The 15,812-nt window shown below is 66.0% G+C and overlaps 1 protein-coding gene across 8 annotated transcripts in view; it reads left to right on the plus strand.

Moving 5' to 3' along the window:
• Positions 1-15,812, plus strand: part of HSPG2 (heparan sulfate proteoglycan 2) — a 37,437-nt gene that overhangs the window by 14,665 nt on the left and 6,960 nt on the right. For 2 of the 8 annotated variants that reach the window (XM_042794669.1, XM_042794676.1), the window contains 40 exons: positions 274-500; positions 605-715; positions 805-905; positions 2,139-2,319; positions 2,413-2,472; positions 2,676-2,798; positions 2,881-3,039; positions 3,594-3,736; positions 3,831-3,966; positions 4,060-4,205; positions 4,289-4,427; positions 4,509-4,663; positions 5,346-5,484; positions 5,617-5,768; positions 6,355-6,493; positions 6,688-6,845; positions 7,297-7,435; positions 7,516-7,667; positions 7,764-7,902; positions 7,984-8,135; positions 8,222-8,360; positions 8,446-8,597; positions 8,682-8,820; positions 8,901-9,052; positions 9,136-9,274; positions 9,352-9,495; positions 9,570-9,704; positions 10,184-10,365; positions 10,446-10,638; positions 10,724-10,903; positions 12,657-12,917; positions 13,009-13,204; positions 13,302-13,399; positions 14,076-14,342; positions 14,420-14,532; positions 14,620-14,767; positions 14,849-14,965; positions 15,247-15,331; positions 15,421-15,565; positions 15,649-15,748. In XM_042794669.1, the coding sequence (XP_042650603.1) occupies positions 274-500; positions 605-715; positions 805-905; positions 2,139-2,319; positions 2,413-2,472; positions 2,676-2,798; positions 2,881-3,039; positions 3,594-3,736; positions 3,831-3,966; positions 4,060-4,205; positions 4,289-4,427; positions 4,509-4,663; positions 5,346-5,484; positions 5,617-5,768; positions 6,355-6,493; positions 6,688-6,845; positions 7,297-7,435; positions 7,516-7,667; positions 7,764-7,902; positions 7,984-8,135; positions 8,222-8,360; positions 8,446-8,597; positions 8,682-8,820; positions 8,901-9,052; positions 9,136-9,274; positions 9,352-9,495; positions 9,570-9,704; positions 10,184-10,365; positions 10,446-10,638; positions 10,724-10,903; positions 12,657-12,917; positions 13,009-13,204; positions 13,302-13,399; positions 14,076-14,342; positions 14,420-14,532; positions 14,620-14,767; positions 14,849-14,965; positions 15,247-15,331; positions 15,421-15,565; positions 15,649-15,748 (5,936 nt within the window). The remainder of the gene's footprint in view (positions 1-273; positions 501-604; positions 716-804; positions 906-2,138; positions 2,320-2,412; positions 2,473-2,675; positions 2,799-2,880; positions 3,040-3,593; positions 3,737-3,830; positions 3,967-4,059; positions 4,206-4,288; positions 4,428-4,508; positions 4,664-5,345; positions 5,485-5,616; positions 5,769-6,354; positions 6,494-6,687; positions 6,846-7,296; positions 7,436-7,515; positions 7,668-7,763; positions 7,903-7,983; positions 8,136-8,221; positions 8,361-8,445; positions 8,598-8,681; positions 8,821-8,900; positions 9,053-9,135; positions 9,275-9,351; positions 9,496-9,569; positions 9,705-10,183; positions 10,366-10,445; positions 10,639-10,723; positions 10,904-12,656; positions 12,918-13,008; positions 13,205-13,301; positions 13,400-14,075; positions 14,343-14,419; positions 14,533-14,619; positions 14,768-14,848; positions 14,966-15,246; positions 15,332-15,420; positions 15,566-15,648; positions 15,749-15,812) is intronic. The other 6 variants (XM_042794670.1, XM_042794671.1, XM_042794673.1 and 3 more) reach the window with 6 other exon arrangements.

The following is a 15,812-nucleotide window of genomic DNA, read 5'->3' on the forward strand; positions in this document are numbered from 1 at the left end:
TGCTCACCCCAATATACCCACCCTAAGGGGTTCACCCTGATCCGGGCACCCCAACACGCTCACCCCAATGTACCCACCCCGCTACGCCCGCTCCAACATGCTCACCCTGCTATACCCACCCCCATGGCTCACCCCACTACATGCACCCCAACACGCTCACCCCAACATACCCACCCCGATATCCTCACCCTAATACGTGCAACCCAATGGGATCACCCCATTATACACCCCCCCCCCGCCCCCACTATACGCTCACCCCCTTTTCCCCTGCAGCTGCGCGCCCGGCTACGTGGGGGACCCCACGGTGCGTGGGCAGGCGTGTATCCTGGGGGGGTCCTCGCTCCCCCTGGCCGTCCGCGTCCACCCGCCCCGCACCACGGTGGCACAGGGCAGCGCGGTCACCCTGCGGTGCCAGGCCAGCGGCGACCCCCCCTTCTATTACCACTGGGCACGAGAAGACGGGCGACCCCTCCCCGAGGGCGCCCAGAGCCGGCGACAAGGTACCGGGTGGCTTTGGGGGGACACACACACACACCGGGCTGTCCCCAAGGTGGACGAGGGGGTTGTGGGGTGTCACCCGTGTGTGTGTGTGTCCCCTCCCCAGGCGAGGAGCTGCACTTCGCCAGCATCCAGCCCTCCGAAGCCGGCGTCTACATCTGCTCCTGCCGCAACCTACGGCACAGCAACGTCAGCCGCGCCGAGGTCATTGTCACTGGTAGGTCACTGTCACTGAGAAGGAGGGGGGGGAAGACACACGGGGGGCAGGGGGGAGGAGCGGGGTTCAGATCTCCCATCTCGGCGCAGAGACCCCCGGCAAACCCATCACCGTCACCGTGGAGGAGAAGCGGGTGCAGCGGGTGAAGCCCGGGGCTGACGTCACCTTCGTCTGCACCGCCAAGAGCAAGGTGAGCCGAGGGGGGCACGGCGCGGCGGGGGGGATGTGGGCACCCCTGGGTGCCCACGGGGATGTGCAGGGCACAGGGATGGCCTTGGGTGCTCACCAGGTCACACAGAGGGACACCCCTGGGTGTGCACAGGGACATGCAGGATGCACAGGGACACCCCTGGGTGCCCACAGAGATGTGCAGGGTGCCCAGGGACACCCCTGAGTGCCCACAGGGACTTGCAGGGTGCACAGAGACACCCCTGGATGTGCACAGGGACATGCAGGGTGCACAGGGACACCCCTGGGTGCCCCCAAGACCCTGCAAGGCATGTGGACACCCCTGGGTGCCCAGAGGGACGTGCAAGACACAGGGGCACCCCTGGGTGCCCACATGGTCCCGCAGAGGGACACCTCTGGGTGCCCATGGGGATGTGCAAGACAGAGGGACACCCCTGGGTGCCTACAGGGACGTGCAGGGCACAGGGTCACCCCTGGGTGCCCACCTGGTCACACAGGGCACGTGAGCACACTTTTGGGTGCCCATGAGGTCACGCAGGGCGGAGGGATACCCCAGGGTGCCCCTGGAGACGTGCAGGGTGCACAAGGACATCGATGGGTGCCCACCTGGCTGTGCAGGACATGGAGGCACTCTGGGTGCCCCCAAGACCCTGCAAGGCATGTGGACACCCCTGGGTGCTCACCTGGTCCCGCAGAGGGACACCCTTGGGTGCCCACAGGGACATGCAGGGTGCACAGGGACACCCCTGGGTGCCCACAGAGACATGCAGGGTGCACAGGGACACCCCTGGGTGCCCACAGAGACATGTAGGGTGCACAGGGACACCCCTGGGTGCCCATGGGGATGTGCAGGGTGCCCAGGGACACCCCTGGGTGCCCACAGAGACATGCAGCATGCACAGGGACACCCTTGGGTGCCCACAGAGATGTGTAGGGTGCCAAGGGACACCTTAGGGTGCCCACAGAGACATGCAGGGTGCCCAGGGACACCCCTGGGTGCCCACAGGGATGTGCAGGGTGCCCAGGGACACCCCTGGGTGCCCATCCAGCCCCCCCTCCCAAACACCCTCGGGCACCCACGTGCCTCTACGGGACACACCAACACCCCTGGGTGCCCACCGCTCCCCCCGCGGGTGCCCAGGTGGGCGCGCAGCCCAACCCATCCCCAGCAGCTTCCCCGGACGCCGTGTGCCCATCCCCGCGGCCTCAGGCCTCCTCCCTCTGTCCCCGCCAGTCGCCCGCCTACACCCTGGTGTGGACGCGGCAGAACCACGGGACGCTGCCGCCCGGCGCCGTGGACTTCAACGGCATCCTCACCCTGCGGGGCGTGCGGCCCGAGGACGCCGGCGTCTACGTCTGCACCGGCTCCAACATGCTGGACATGGACGAGGGCACCGCCACGCTCTACGTCCAGGGTGAGCCCAGGCGCCGGGGCGATGGGCACGCGCGGCGCCCAGATGCCGGGGTGATGGGCACCCCCCAGCCCTGAGCCCCGCGCCTTCTTGCAGCCCCCTCCAAGACGCAGATGTTTTACGGACCCGTCGAGTTTATGGAAGGGCACAGACCGGGTGAGTCACCGCAGACGGGGGGGATCCACGTGCTCCCCCCACCCGCTGCATGCCGGGGCTCCACCGCGCACCCCGCCACCAACCGCGCCACGCTGTGTGTGTCCTGTCCCCCCCCACCCCGGCTTCCCACCGCCTGGGGTCAGCGCCATGGGGAGGGGGGGGCCCCCAGCGAGCCCTGAGCTCCTCCCCGGGTCTCACCGCAGCCGGCACCGCCGCCGCCCCCACCGCCGCCGTGGAGCCGGCGCAGCTGAGCGTGGCACCGGGGCAGCCGGCTGAATTTCGCTGCGTGGTCACCGGCAGCCCCCCCCCCACCCTCGAGTGGCTCGGTAGGTGCCTGCTGGGGATTGGAGGGGGGTTGGGGGGGGGGGGGGGAACCCGGTTTGGGGACACAGCGGCTGGGGGTGACAGCGGGCCGCGTCCCCGCAGGCACGCTGCCACCGCGGGCGGTGGTGCAGGGCGGGACGCTGCGTTTCGGCACCGTCGAGCCGGCTGACGAGGGGCACTACGCGTGTCGGGCGCGCAGCAGCGCCGGGCAGCACACGGCGCGGGCCTTCCTCCACGTGCAAGGTGAGCGTCGTCCCCGTCATCCTCGTCCCCATCATCTTTGTCCCCGTCACCCCCATCCCCATCATCCCCGTCCCCTCCCATCACCCTTGCCACCCCTCTTGTCCTCATCGTCCCCACCCTTATTGTCCCCATCATCTCCGTCCCCCCCCCCGTCATCCCCATCACCCCCACTGTCCTCATCACCCCTGTCACCACCATCCTCATCACCCCCCCTTCATCCCCCATTGTCCCATTCACCCCTATTGTCCCCATCACCCCTATTGTCCCCATCACCCTCCTTGTCCCCATCACCCTCATTGTCCCCATCACCCTCCTTGTCCCCATCACCCTCCTTGTCCCCATCACCCTCATTGTCCCCATCACCCTCCTTGTCCCCATCACCCCCATTGTCCCCAACAGCCCCATCTCCTCCGTCACCTATCCCCATCATCCTCATCATCTGCCTCACTCATGTCACCCCCCATCGTCCCCACCACGCCGCTACCCCCACTGTCCCCATCCCCCCCCACGGCCCCTGTGTCCCCGGCACCACCCTGACCCCCCACTTCCCGCAGCCGCCGGCACACCCCAGGTGCAGGTGAGCCCGGAGCGGACGGAGGTGCAGGAGGGTTCCACGGTGCGGCTCTACTGCCGGGTCTCGGGGTCACCCACCGCCACCGTCACCTGGGAGAAGCAGGGGGGCACCCTGCCGCCGCAGGTGAGCTGGGTGCCGGCACCCTTGGGTGCTCCCGGGGGGTGGGGGGGTTGTGGGTGCACCGCGGGTGCCACTCACGCCCGCCCTGGTGCCGCAGTCCCGCGCCGAGCACGCCGACATCGCCACGCTGGTCATCCCCTCCGTGACGGCGGCTGACGGCGGCGTCTACCTCTGCGTGGGCACCAGCGCCGCCGGCACGGCCCGTGCCGCCATCGAGGTGATGGTGGTGCCAGGTGAGGGACACCGGCGGGCTTCGGGAGGGGGGATGGTTTTGGGGGGGGGGGGGCCCGCAACCCACCCGTGTCCCCCGCTTTCCCTCCCTCCAGGGACGGCACCACCCGTCCGCATCGAGTCCTCGTCCCCGTCCGTCACCGAGGGGCAGACCCTGGACCTCGACTGCGTGGTGGCAGGATCCGGCCCCGCCACCGTGACGTGGTACAAGCGTGGCGGCTCCCTGCCCGCCGGCCACCAGGTAGGGCGCTGGCAGCACGGGCAGCACCCCAAATCCTGCCCTGTCCCCCGCTACGTGACACTGATGCGTGTCCCCAAACCCAGGTTTCGGGGTCCCGGCTCCGTGTCCCCCACGTCACGGCAGCTGATTCGGGGGAGTACGTGTGCCGGGCGAACTTGGGGACCACTGTCCGGGAGGCGTCCGTCATTGTCACCGTGGTGGCTGGATCCGGCTCATCCTACGGTGAGACCGGGCTCAGTGGCACCGGGGGGGGGACACGCTGGTCCCAGCCGGGTGACCACAGCCCTGCCCTTCCCCCCCCAGGACCACCGGCTTCAGGTGTCCCCGTCCGGATTGAGGCGTCCTCGTCCACTGTGGCCGAGGGACAAAGCCTGGACCTCAACTGTGTGGTGGCCGGGCAGGGACAGGCCACCGTCACCTGGTACAAGCGCGGGGGGGCCCTCCCGGCCAAGCACCAGGTAGGGGACAATGGAGGGGGGATGTCCCCAAGGGGGTGGTTGGGGTTGATGAACAGCCTTGTGCGAGCCCAGGTGGTCCCATGTGAGCCCAGGTGGTCCATGCGAGCCCAGGTGGTCCCATGCAAGTCCAGGTGGTCCCATGCGAGCCCAGGTGGTCCCATGCAAGCCCAGGTGGTCCCATGTGAGCCCAGGTGGTCCCATGCGAGCCCAGGTGGTCCATGCGAGCCCAGGTGGTCCCATGTGAGCCCAGGTGGTCCCATGCGAGCCCAGGTGGTCCATGCAAGCCCAGGTGGTCCCATGTGAGCCCAAGTGGTCCCATGCAAGCCCAGGTGGTCCCATGTGAGCCCAGGTGGTCCCATGTGAGCCCAGGTGGCCCATGCAAGCCCAGGTGGTCCCATGCAAGCCCAGGTGGTCAGTGCAAGCCCAGGTGGTCCCATGTGAGCCCAGGTGGTCCCATGTGAGCCCAGGTGGCCCATGCAAGCCCAGGTGGCCCATGCAAACCCAACTGGCACTTTTGCAAGCCCAAGTGGCTCTGTGCAAGCCCAGGTGGCACTTGTGCAAGCTTGAGTGGTCCTGTGCAAGCCCAGTGACCCCTGTACAAGCCCAAAAGGCCCCATGCAAGCCCCAGCAGCCCCATGGAAGCCCAAACGGCCCAGGTGACCCCCATGTCCCGTCCCTGCAGGTGTCCGGCTCCCGGCTGCGGCTGCTGCAGGTGACAGCGGCCGACTCGGGCGAGTACGTGTGCCGGGTGACCAGCGGGGCCACCACCAAGGAAACCGCTGTCATGGTGACCATCCAGCCCAGCGGCGCCAGCGCCTACCGTGAGTGGGGACACGGGGGTGACAGCGCCAGCGGAGGGTCCCCATGGGCCACATCACTGAGCCCTGTCTTGCATGCTTGTGGTGGCGGCACTGCTGTTGTCACTGGTGTCACCCTCTTGTCTCGGTCCCCAGCCCCAGGTGGCACGACCCCCCTGCGCATCGAGTCCCCGTCCTCCGCCGTGGCCGAGGGCCAGACCCTGGACCTCAACTGCGTCATCGCCAGCCCTGCACAGGCCACCGTCACCTGGTACAAGCGCGGGGGGTCCCTCCCGGCCAAGCACCAGGTAGGGGACACGGAGGGGGAACGTCCCCAAAGGGGGTGGTTGGGATTGACCCATGGCTGTGGGCAAGCCCAGGTGGCCCCATACAAGCCCAGCAGCCCCATGGAAGCCCAAGTGGTTCCATACAAGCTCTGGTGGCCCATGCAAGCTCTGGTGGCCCATGCAAGCTCTGGTGGCCCATGCAAGCTCTGGTGGTCCCATATAAGCTCTGGTGGCCCATACAAACTCTGGTGGCCCATGCAAGCTCTGGTGGTCCCATGCAAGCTCTGGTGGCCCATGAAAGCTCTGGTGGTCCCATGCAAGCTCTGGTGGCCCATGCAAGCTCTGGTGGTCCCATGCAAGCTCTGGTGGTCCCATATAAGCCCAAATAGCCCATGCAAGGCCAGGTGGCCTGTGCAAGTCCAGATGGCCCCTTTTAAGCTCTGGTGGCCCCATGCAATCTCAAGCGATCCCATGGATGCCCAGGTGGCTTGTGCAAGCCCATGTTGCCCCATGCAAGACCAGGTGGCCCATGCAAGCCCAAGTGGCCCTGTTCAAGCCCCAGCAGGTCCATGGAAGCCCAAATGGCCCCGATGTCCCCTCCCTGCAGGTGTCCGGCTCCCGGCTGCGGCTGTTGCAGGTGACAGCGGCCGACTCGGGCGAGTACGTGTGCCGGGTGACCAGCGGGGCCACCACCAAGGAAACCTCCATCATGGTGACAATCCAGCCCAGCGGCGCCAGCGCCTACCGTGAGTGGGGACCAGAGGGGACAGGGGGACGTTACCCATGGGTGGGTGACACTGGCCTGTGGTGTCCCCGGCTCTGGGATGAATTGCTCCCTGGGGAAGCCACCCACGTGCATGCCCATTGTGGCTTCCTGGTGTGTCCCGTGGAGGCTCACACGTGGCGGTGGCCATGGCCTCTAACCTGTCTCGGTCCCCAGCCCCAGGCAGCACGACCCCCCTGCGCATCGAGTCCTCGTCCTTGTCCTCCCCCGTGGCCGAGGGCCAGACCCTGGACCTCAACTGCGTCATCGCCAGCCCTGCACAGGCCACCGTCACCTGGTACAAGCGCGGGGGGTCCCTCCCGGCCAAGCACCAGGTAGGGGACACGGAGGGGGGACGTCCCCAAGGGGGGTGGTTGGGAGTGACCCATGGCTGTGGGCAAGCCCAGGTGGCCCCATACAAGCCCAGCAGCCCCATGGAAGCCCAAGTGGTTCCATGCAAGCTCTGGTGGTCCCATGAAAGCTCTGGTGGTCCCATGCAAGCTCTGGTGGCCCATGCAAGCTCTGGTGGCCCATGCAAGCTCTGGTGGTCCCATTCAAGCCCAAATAGCCCATGCAAGGCCAGGTGGCCTGTGCAAGTCCAGATGGCCCCTTTTAAGCTCTGGTGGCCCCGTGCAATCTCAAGCGATCCCATGGATGCCCAGGTGGCTTGTGCAAGCCCATGTTGCCCCATGCAAGACCAGGTGGCCCATGCAAGCCCAAGTGGCCCTGTTCAAGCCCCAGCAGGTCCATGGAAGCCCAAATGGCCCCGATGTCCCCTCCCTGCAGGTGTCCGGCTCCCGGCTGCGGCTGCTGCAGGTGACAGCGGCCGACTCGGGCGAGTACGTGTGCCGGGTGACCAGCGGGGCCACCACCAAGGAAACCTCCATCATGGTGACAATCCAGCCCAGCGGCGCCAGTGCCTACCGTGAGTGGGGACCAGAGGGGACAAGGGACCAGGGCGTGGTGCCCTGGCCCTTGGGGTGACCCTCCCATCTCTGTCTCCAGCTGCTGGTGTCACCCCGCCAGTGCGCATCGAGTCCTCGTCCTCCTCCGTGGCTGAGGGACAGACCCTGGACCTCAACTGCATCGTGGCCGGGCAGGGTCAGGCCACTGTCACCTGGTACAAGCGTGGCGGGTCCCTCCCAGCCAAGCACCAGGTAAAGGACACCAGAGAAGCGTTTTGGGTTGGAAAAGGGATTTTTGGGGGTTGTGAGGGGTCTGTGTCTCCCTTCTCATGTGTGTCACCCCCCCAGGTATCAGGCACCCACCTGCGCATCCCCCAGGTGACGGCAGCCGATTCGGGGGAGTACGTGTGCCGGGTGACATCGGGAGGTGTCACACACGAGACATCCCTCATTGTCACCATCCAGACTGGCGCTGGCTCCTCTTATGGTACTGGGATGGGGAGGAGGTGACGTGGGGACATGATGGGGACGTGGTGGCTGCCCCCACTGACCCCATTGCCGTCCCCAGCCATCGGCGTCACGCCACCGGTGAGGATTGAGACCTCGTCTGCTGCTGTCACCGAGGGACAGACCCTGGACCTCAACTGCATGGTGACAGGACACGGTCGCCCCCATGTCACCTGGTACCGGCGTGGGGGAGCTCTGCCCCCCAACAGCCAGGTGGGACACGGGGGGAGGTGGCATCACCCCGCAGGACACAGCCCCACATCAGACACTGACGTGTCCCCAACTTGTCACCTCCCCAGGTGTCGGGGACCCGCCTGCGCCTCGTCCAGGTGGCGGTGGCTGATTCGGGGGAGTACGTGTGCCGGGTGACCCTGGGGTCCGTCACACAGGAGGCATCTGTCATTGTCACTGTGCCTGGCAGTGCCGGCACCTATTACCGTGAGTGCGAGCAAGAGGGCAGCGCTTGGGGACAGTCGGGTGCCACTTTGGTGACAAATGTCCCTTTTCCCTGTCCCTCCTCCAGCCTCCAGCGTCTCCCAGCCCCTCCGCATCGAGTCCTCGTCCTCGGCCATCGCTGAGGGACAGATCCTGGATCTCAACTGCGTGGTGGCAGGATCCGGCCCCGCCACCGTGACGTGGTACAAGCGTGGTGGCTCCCTGCCCGCCGGCCACCAGGTAGGGCGCAGAGGTAGGTCACCCTGAATTTGTCCTGTGCCTGGCTCTCCGGCACTGATTAGTCCCCAAATTGTCCCCTCCAAGGTGTCAGGCACCCGCCTGCGCATCCCCCAGGTGACAGCAGCCGATTCAGGGGAGTACGTGTGCCGGGTGACATCGGGTGGTGTCACACAGGAAACGTCCCTTGTCATCACCATCGATGACGGAGCCAACCCATCCCACTGTGAGTGCCACCCTTCGGGGGACGGGTCCCCACCGGTGGGGGGGACCAGTGGGGACATTTACCCTTGACTGCCCGCACAGCCACCGGCGTCACGCCGCCCATCCGCATCGAGTCCTCGGCGTCCTCTGTCACCGAGGGACAGACCCTGGACCTGGACTGCGTGGTGGCCAGCCAGGGACAGGCCACCATCACCTGGTACAAGCGTGGTGGGTCCCTCCCGGCCAAGCACCAGGTAGGTGGGGACACTGGTGGGGTGGGCGGTGGTGGCCATGGGTGGCTGGTTGATGCCACCACCCCCTGCCATTGCATCCCCAGGTTTCGGGGTCCCGCCTGCGGCTGTCACAGCTCTCGGTGGCCGATTCAGGGGAGTACGTGTGCCGGGTAGACACGGGCAGTGTCTCCCGCGAGGCCACCGTCACTGTCACTGTCACCTCCCGTGACAGCTCCAGCTACCGTAAGCGTGTGGACGCCGGGGGAAGGTGGGGGAACATGGGTGACCTCGGTGGCTTCCCTGTCCCTTTGTCCCTGCAGGTCTGCAGAGCCCCATCATCTCCATTGACCCACACAGCATGGCGGTGGCACCGGGCGAGGATGCCACCTTCAAGTGCCGCATCCATGATGGTGCTCAGCCCATCAATGTCACTTGGCGAATGGGACCTGGCCAACATCTCCAAGGTATGGTGGTCCCCAGGGCGGCCCCATTGTGGTCCTCAGGGTGGCCCTGGTGCTGACAGCTCCTCCTTGCCCAGACAACGTGAAGATCAGCACCAATGGCTCCGTGATCTCCATCGCTGGCGCCCACGTGGGCAACCAGGGTGCCTACCACTGCGTGGCCTCCAACCGCTTCGGTGTCGCCAGCAGCGTCGTCAACCTCCTAGTGCAAGGTGCGAGGTGGCCGGAGTGGCCCTGGCCCTGGCCCCATGTGCTTCAGATGCCCCCTGGGGTGGTGGTGTCCCCATCCCCATGTTAGTGTCTCCCACGTGCTCCAGATGCCCCTGGGGTGGTTGCGTCCCTGGCCCTGTCCCCATGCCGGTGTCCTGTGTGCTTCAGATAACCCCGGGGTGGTGATGTCCCCATCCCCGTGTGCTCCAGGTGCCCCCAGGGTGGTGATCTCCCCATGCCCATGGTCCTCTCCATGCTTCAGGTTCTCCTGGAGTGGTGGTGTCCCCATCCCCATGCCCCGTGCTGATGTCCTCCATGTGCTCCAGATGCTCCTCGGGTGGTGGTGGCCCTGGTCCCACCCCCATACTGGTGTCCTCCCCATGCTCCAGATGCCCCCAGGGTGATGGTGTCCCCATCACCATGCCAACGTTTTTAGTGATGGTGTCCCCTCCCCCACCCTGATGCCCTCCCCCTTCTCCAGGTGCCCCCACGGTGTCAGTGATGCCACCGGGCCCCGTGTCAGTGAAGGAGGGCAAATCCCTCAGCCTGGAGTGCCTTGGCCGGGGTGAACCGCGGCCGCTGGTGCGCTGGAGCCGGCTGGGCTCCCGGCAGAAGGTGGAACACCAAACGCTGCTGCACATGGACAGCCAGGCCATCCTGCAGGTGAGCAGGGCACCCCGGGGTGCTGCGGGGTGCCGGCGGGTGCCCGGTGCTCACCCCCCACCTTGTCCCCCCTCCACCAGCTCTCACCGGCCAAGCTGGAGCACGCCGGGACCTACGTCTGCACAGCCCACAGCGCCTTGGGCTCGGCGCAAGCCCGGGTGGACGTCAGTGTGGAGACGGCACAGCGGCACCCCGGGGCCCCTGAGGTCACCGCGCCGCCCGCCGTCACCGTGGTGGCTGGGGACACTGCCACACTGCACTGCACGGCCAGAGGTATGGGTGGAGGACGGTGGCGGAGGAGGGTTATCCTGCCGCGGCACCCTGATGCCACGGTGATGGGCACCTGCGTTGCCCATAGGCGAGCCAGCGCCCCGGATCGAGTGGTCGAAGCTGCGGGCGCCCCTGCCCTGGCAGCACCGGGTGGTGAACGGCAGCCTGGTCATCCCCCGCGCCGCGCAGCAGGACTCAGGCCAGTACATCTGCAACGCCAGCAGCCCTGCCGGCTCCGCGGAGGTCTTCGTCACCCTCGACGTGGAGAGTAAGGGGGGGGGGGGGTGTGGTTGGGCTGCCCCTAGGTCCCTCCTGCCATCTCCACTGTCTCCTTTCCCCCTGCTGTTGCCATCACCCATCCTTGGCTCCTCTCTGCCCTTCCTCCACACATGGCCATCTCCACAGCCACTCCTACCCTCCCATCCAGCCCTTCCTCCTGGATCCGTCTTCGCTCCATCCTGGCACTCATCCTCATCTCCATCTCCTTTCAAGATCTCTCATCCAGCCCTTCCTGTGGATGTGTCCATCTGTTTGTTCCATCCCTGCACACATTCATCTCTACTTCTGCTCTCTTCTCCATCCATCCCCTATTCCTGGATTTGTCCATCACTCACTCATCCCAGTTCACACCCATCTTTCCATCTCCTTCTCACCCTGCTCCATCCATCTCTTCCTCATGGATCCATCCATCTCTCATCCATCCCAGCACACACCCATCTCTCCATCTCCCCTCAAACTTCTCCACCCACCCCTTCCTTGTGCTCATCATCTCAGCTCACATCCACCCCTCCGTCTCCTCACACCCCTCCATCCATCCCTTCCTGGTGGATTCATCCATTATTCATCCATCCATCCCAGCATATGCCCATCTCTCCATCTCCTAACTCCTCCATCTGCCCCTTCCTTGTGGATTCATTCATCTTTCAGCCATCCCAGTACACACCCATCTCTCCATCTCTGCTCACACCCTTCCAGCCATCCCTTCCTGGTGGATTCATCCACCTCACCCATCCCAGCACACACCCATCTCTCCTTCTCCTCTCAAACTCATCCATCCATCCCTCCATCCCTCCATCCATCCCTCCATCCATCCATCCCTCTATTCCTCCATCCCTCCATCCATCCATCCCTCCATCCATCCCTCCATCCATCCATCCCTCCATCCATCCATCCCTCCCTCCCTCCATCCCTCCCTCCATCCATCCCTCCATCCATCCATCCATCCCTCCATCCATCCCTCCATCCATCCCTTCATCCATCCATCCCTCCATCCATCCCTCCATCCATCCCTTCATCCATCCATCCCTCCCTCCATCCATCCATCCATCCCTCCATCCATCCATCCCTCCATCCCTCCATCCATCCATCCCTCCATCCATCCCTCCATCCATCCATCCATCCATCCATCCCTCCCTTCATCCATCCATCCATCCCTCCATCCATCCCTCCCTCCCTCCCTCCCTCCCTCCCTCCCTCCCTCCCTCCCTCCCTCCCTCCCTCCCTCCCTCCATCCCTCCCTCCATCCATCCCTCCCTCCCTCCCTCCCTCCATCCATCCATCCATCCATCCATCCATCCATCCATCCACCCATCCCTCCATCCATCCCTCCCTCCCTCCATCCATCCATCCATCCATCCCTCCACCCATCCCTCCATCCATCCATCCATCCATCCATCCATCCATCCATCCATCCATCCATCCATCCATCCACCTCTTCCTTGTGGATTCATCCATCACCCAACCATCCCAACTCACATCCGTCTCTCCACCTGTCAAACTCATCCATCCATCCCTTCCCTCATGGATCCATCCATCTCTGGTCTGTCCCAGCACATTCCCATCTCTCCATCTCCGCTCAAGCTTCCCCATCCATCCATCCCTTCCTCATGGATCCATCCCAACACACGCCCACCTCCATCTCCACCCACACCCTCCCACCGATGCCCTCCTCGCCCCGTTGACCCATTTACTGCCCCACCCCGACGATGGCCGGGCACTGACGGTACCGACTGTCCCCACAGCGCCGCCGTACGCCACCAGCCTGCCGGAGGAGACCGCAGTGCGCGCCGGCGACGCGCTGCAGGTGCAGTGCCTGGCCCACGGCACGCCACCGCTGCTCTACGCGTGGGACAAGGTCAACGGCAGCCTCTCGGCACGCGTCATCCACCGTGCCGGCCTCCTCCGCATCAGCCCGGCGCTGCCCGCCGACGCCGGCACCTACCGCTGCCTCGTCACCAACCGCGTCGGCACCGCCGAGACCTTCGCCCACGTGGCCGTCCACGGTGAGCCCCCCCCCCAGCCCCGCAACGGGGACGCCGTGGGCCGGGGCTGCCCGCACCGCTGGGTGCCATCAGGGCTTTGCATCCCACCCAGGTGATGCCGGTGACGGTGGGGACGCCGGCGGCGGTCCCCTGACGGTACGGGTGACGCCGGGGAGTCTCGTCACGGGGGTGGGCAGCACCGCCGAATTTGCCTGCGTCGTCTCGGGGGACCCACGGGCACGTCTGGAGTGGCTGAAGGATGGCGGGGAGCTGCCCCCCACCCACACTGTGCGGGATGGGGTGCTGCGGTAAGGGGGGGGGGGGACACGGCTGGGACGGTGGGGTCCCCCCGCCTGTCCTCCCTGCCCCACCGTGGGGTCCCACACCCCGACTGTGTCCCCGCAGGATTCCGGAGCTGGCGTGGGGGGCGCAGGGGGTGTACGTGTGCCGGGCCAGCGCCCCGGGCGGGCAGGCGGAGGACAGGGCCACCCTCAGCGTCCAGGGTAGGGGCAGCACCCGTGCGCTGGGGGACGTGGGCACCCCCCCGACCCATCCCCCCCATGCCCATGAGCACCCTGAGACCCCCCATCTCCCCACCCCTACGGGCACCCTGGTAGCCCCCATTTCCCTCCACCCACAGGCACCCTGGTGCCCCCCATCTCTCCCCACACCCCCGTGGGCACCAATACCCCTGATTTTTTCCCCTGCCCATGGGTACCCCAAACCCCCCACTATTTCTTCCCACACTCACGGGCACCCTGGTACCCCCATCTCACCCAATGCCTGTGGGGACCCCCATACCCCAAATCTCTCCCCATGCCCACAGGCACCCCAATACCCCCAACTTCTCCCCATGCTTGTGGGCACCCCAGTATCCCCCACCTCTCCCCATGCCTATGGGCACCCCAACACCCTCAATCTCTCCCCACACTCATGGGCACCCCAGTACCCCCCATCTCTCCAAACACCCACAAGTACCCTGATACCCCCAATCTCTCCCGGTGCCCATGGGCACCCCAACACCCTCAATCGCATGGAGACCACAGCCACCCTGGTGGTCTCCCCATGCCCACGAGCACCCTGTTTCTCCCCATCTTTCACTCCTCCAGTTGGCAGCCCAGACTGCAATGCCTCCCCCATGCCAGGGGGCACCCCGAAAACCCCACTGTCCCCTCTAAGCTCTCCCCAGGGCCCTGATCAACATCCGGACAGCGGTGCAGACAGTGCTGGCAGGGACAGCGGTGGAGCTGGAGTGCGTGGGCTTGGGTGAACCCCGTCCCCATGTCACGTGGAGCAAAGTGGGGGGCCATATCCGACCTGGGGTGCTGGTCCGTGCCGGCACCCTCACCATCGAGCAGGTGGAACGGGCGGATGCCGGGCAGTACCGCTGCACCGCCACCAACGCCGTGGGCACCGTCCAGTCCCACGTCATCCTCCATGTGCAAGGTGAGGATGGGGACACGGAGCTGGGGATGTGCCACACGGTGTCACGGCGGGGAGGTGACACCCCTGTGTGTCCCCAGCCACCCCCCAAATCGCCGGGCAGCCGGAGGTGAAGGAGGTCTCGGTGGGATCGGCGGCTGTTTTGCCCTGCTTGGCATCTGGCTTCCCGGTGCCGGAGATCACCTGGAGCAAGGTGAAGTGGAGGGATGCAGGGATGGGGGTGCGGGGAAGGGGGGGGGCACCCCCTGGGTGCTGATCCCCCCGCCCCGCTCTGCCGCAGCTGGAGGGGGAGCTGCCGGCGGGTGCCAGGGTGGAGGGGAACGTCCTGACGCTGCCGGCCGTGCGCCACGAGGACGCCGGCGTCTATGCCTGCACTGCTGCCAACCGCCGCGGCCAGGAGAAGGCTTACTACGTCCTCAAGGTCCGAGGTGAGGACAGACAAATAGACAGACGGACGGGAGGGGGAGGGTGATATACCCCCGCCCCTCCTGATTGCTCCGTCCCCGCAGAGCGCCTGGTCCCCTATTTTGGGCAGACACCCCGCTCCTTCCTCCCCCTGCCCACCATCAAGGACGCCTACAAGAGGTTTGAGATCCTCATCACCTTCCGGCCTGACGCTGCGGACGGTGAGCACTGACGGGGCCCCCGTGTCACCCCAAGTGTCCCTCGCCAGGCCCCCTCCATGTCCCCTCCCTCGTTTCCTCCTCCCTTCCCTCTCCCTCCCTCCATCCTTCCCTCCTTCCATCCTCTCCTCTCCCTCTTTTAGCTCTCTCTATTCAACCAAATCCCCCACAACTTCTGAGGGTGGCTCTCCTCCATCCTGGAAGTCTTTTGGGGTCCCCCGGAGTGTGCCCCCCCCTTTCCCCGGGGAGGTCCCCATCCTGCCTGACCCACTGCCACCCCACAGGGCTTCTCCTCTACAACGGGCAGCGGAAAACCAGCGGCGCCGACTTCATCTCCTTTGGTTTGGTGGGCGGTCGCCCTGAATTTAGGTGAGACCCATGAGTGGGTGCTACGGGGGAGGGGGGAGCAGGTGGGTGCCAGCACCCACCCACCCCCTTTATACCCCCCCGAAAATAAGGTTTGACGCCGGTTCGGGCATGGCCACCATCCGGCACCCGACGCCGCTGCGGTTGGGCGAGTACCACACCGTCCGCCTCCTCCGCAACCTCACCCGGGGCTCGCTGGCGCTGGACGGGCACCCCCCGGTTAACGGGACCTCTCAGGTATTTTGGGGGGGGGCGGAGTTGATGTGTATTGGGTGGGGGTCAGGGTGCTGGAGGTGGTGCCCACCCGCTTGTGCCTGCAGGGGAAGTTTCAAGGGCTGGATCTGAACGAGGAGCTGTACCTGGGCGGGTACCCCGATTTCGGCGTCGTGGCTAAGACGGGGCTCAGCCGTGGTTTTGTGGGTGAGTGATGGGTTTTTGGGGGGGGCACTGGGCTGGGGGTGGGGGGGCTGAGCATCATGTCACC

This window comes from Tyto alba, unplaced genomic scaffold (assembly GCF_018691265.1).
Source record: "Tyto alba isolate M040663 unplaced genomic scaffold, T.alba_DEE_v4.0 Super-Scaffold_20000042, whole genome shotgun sequence".
Classification (NCBI taxonomy): domain Eukaryota; kingdom Metazoa; phylum Chordata; class Aves; order Strigiformes; family Tytonidae; genus Tyto; species Tyto alba.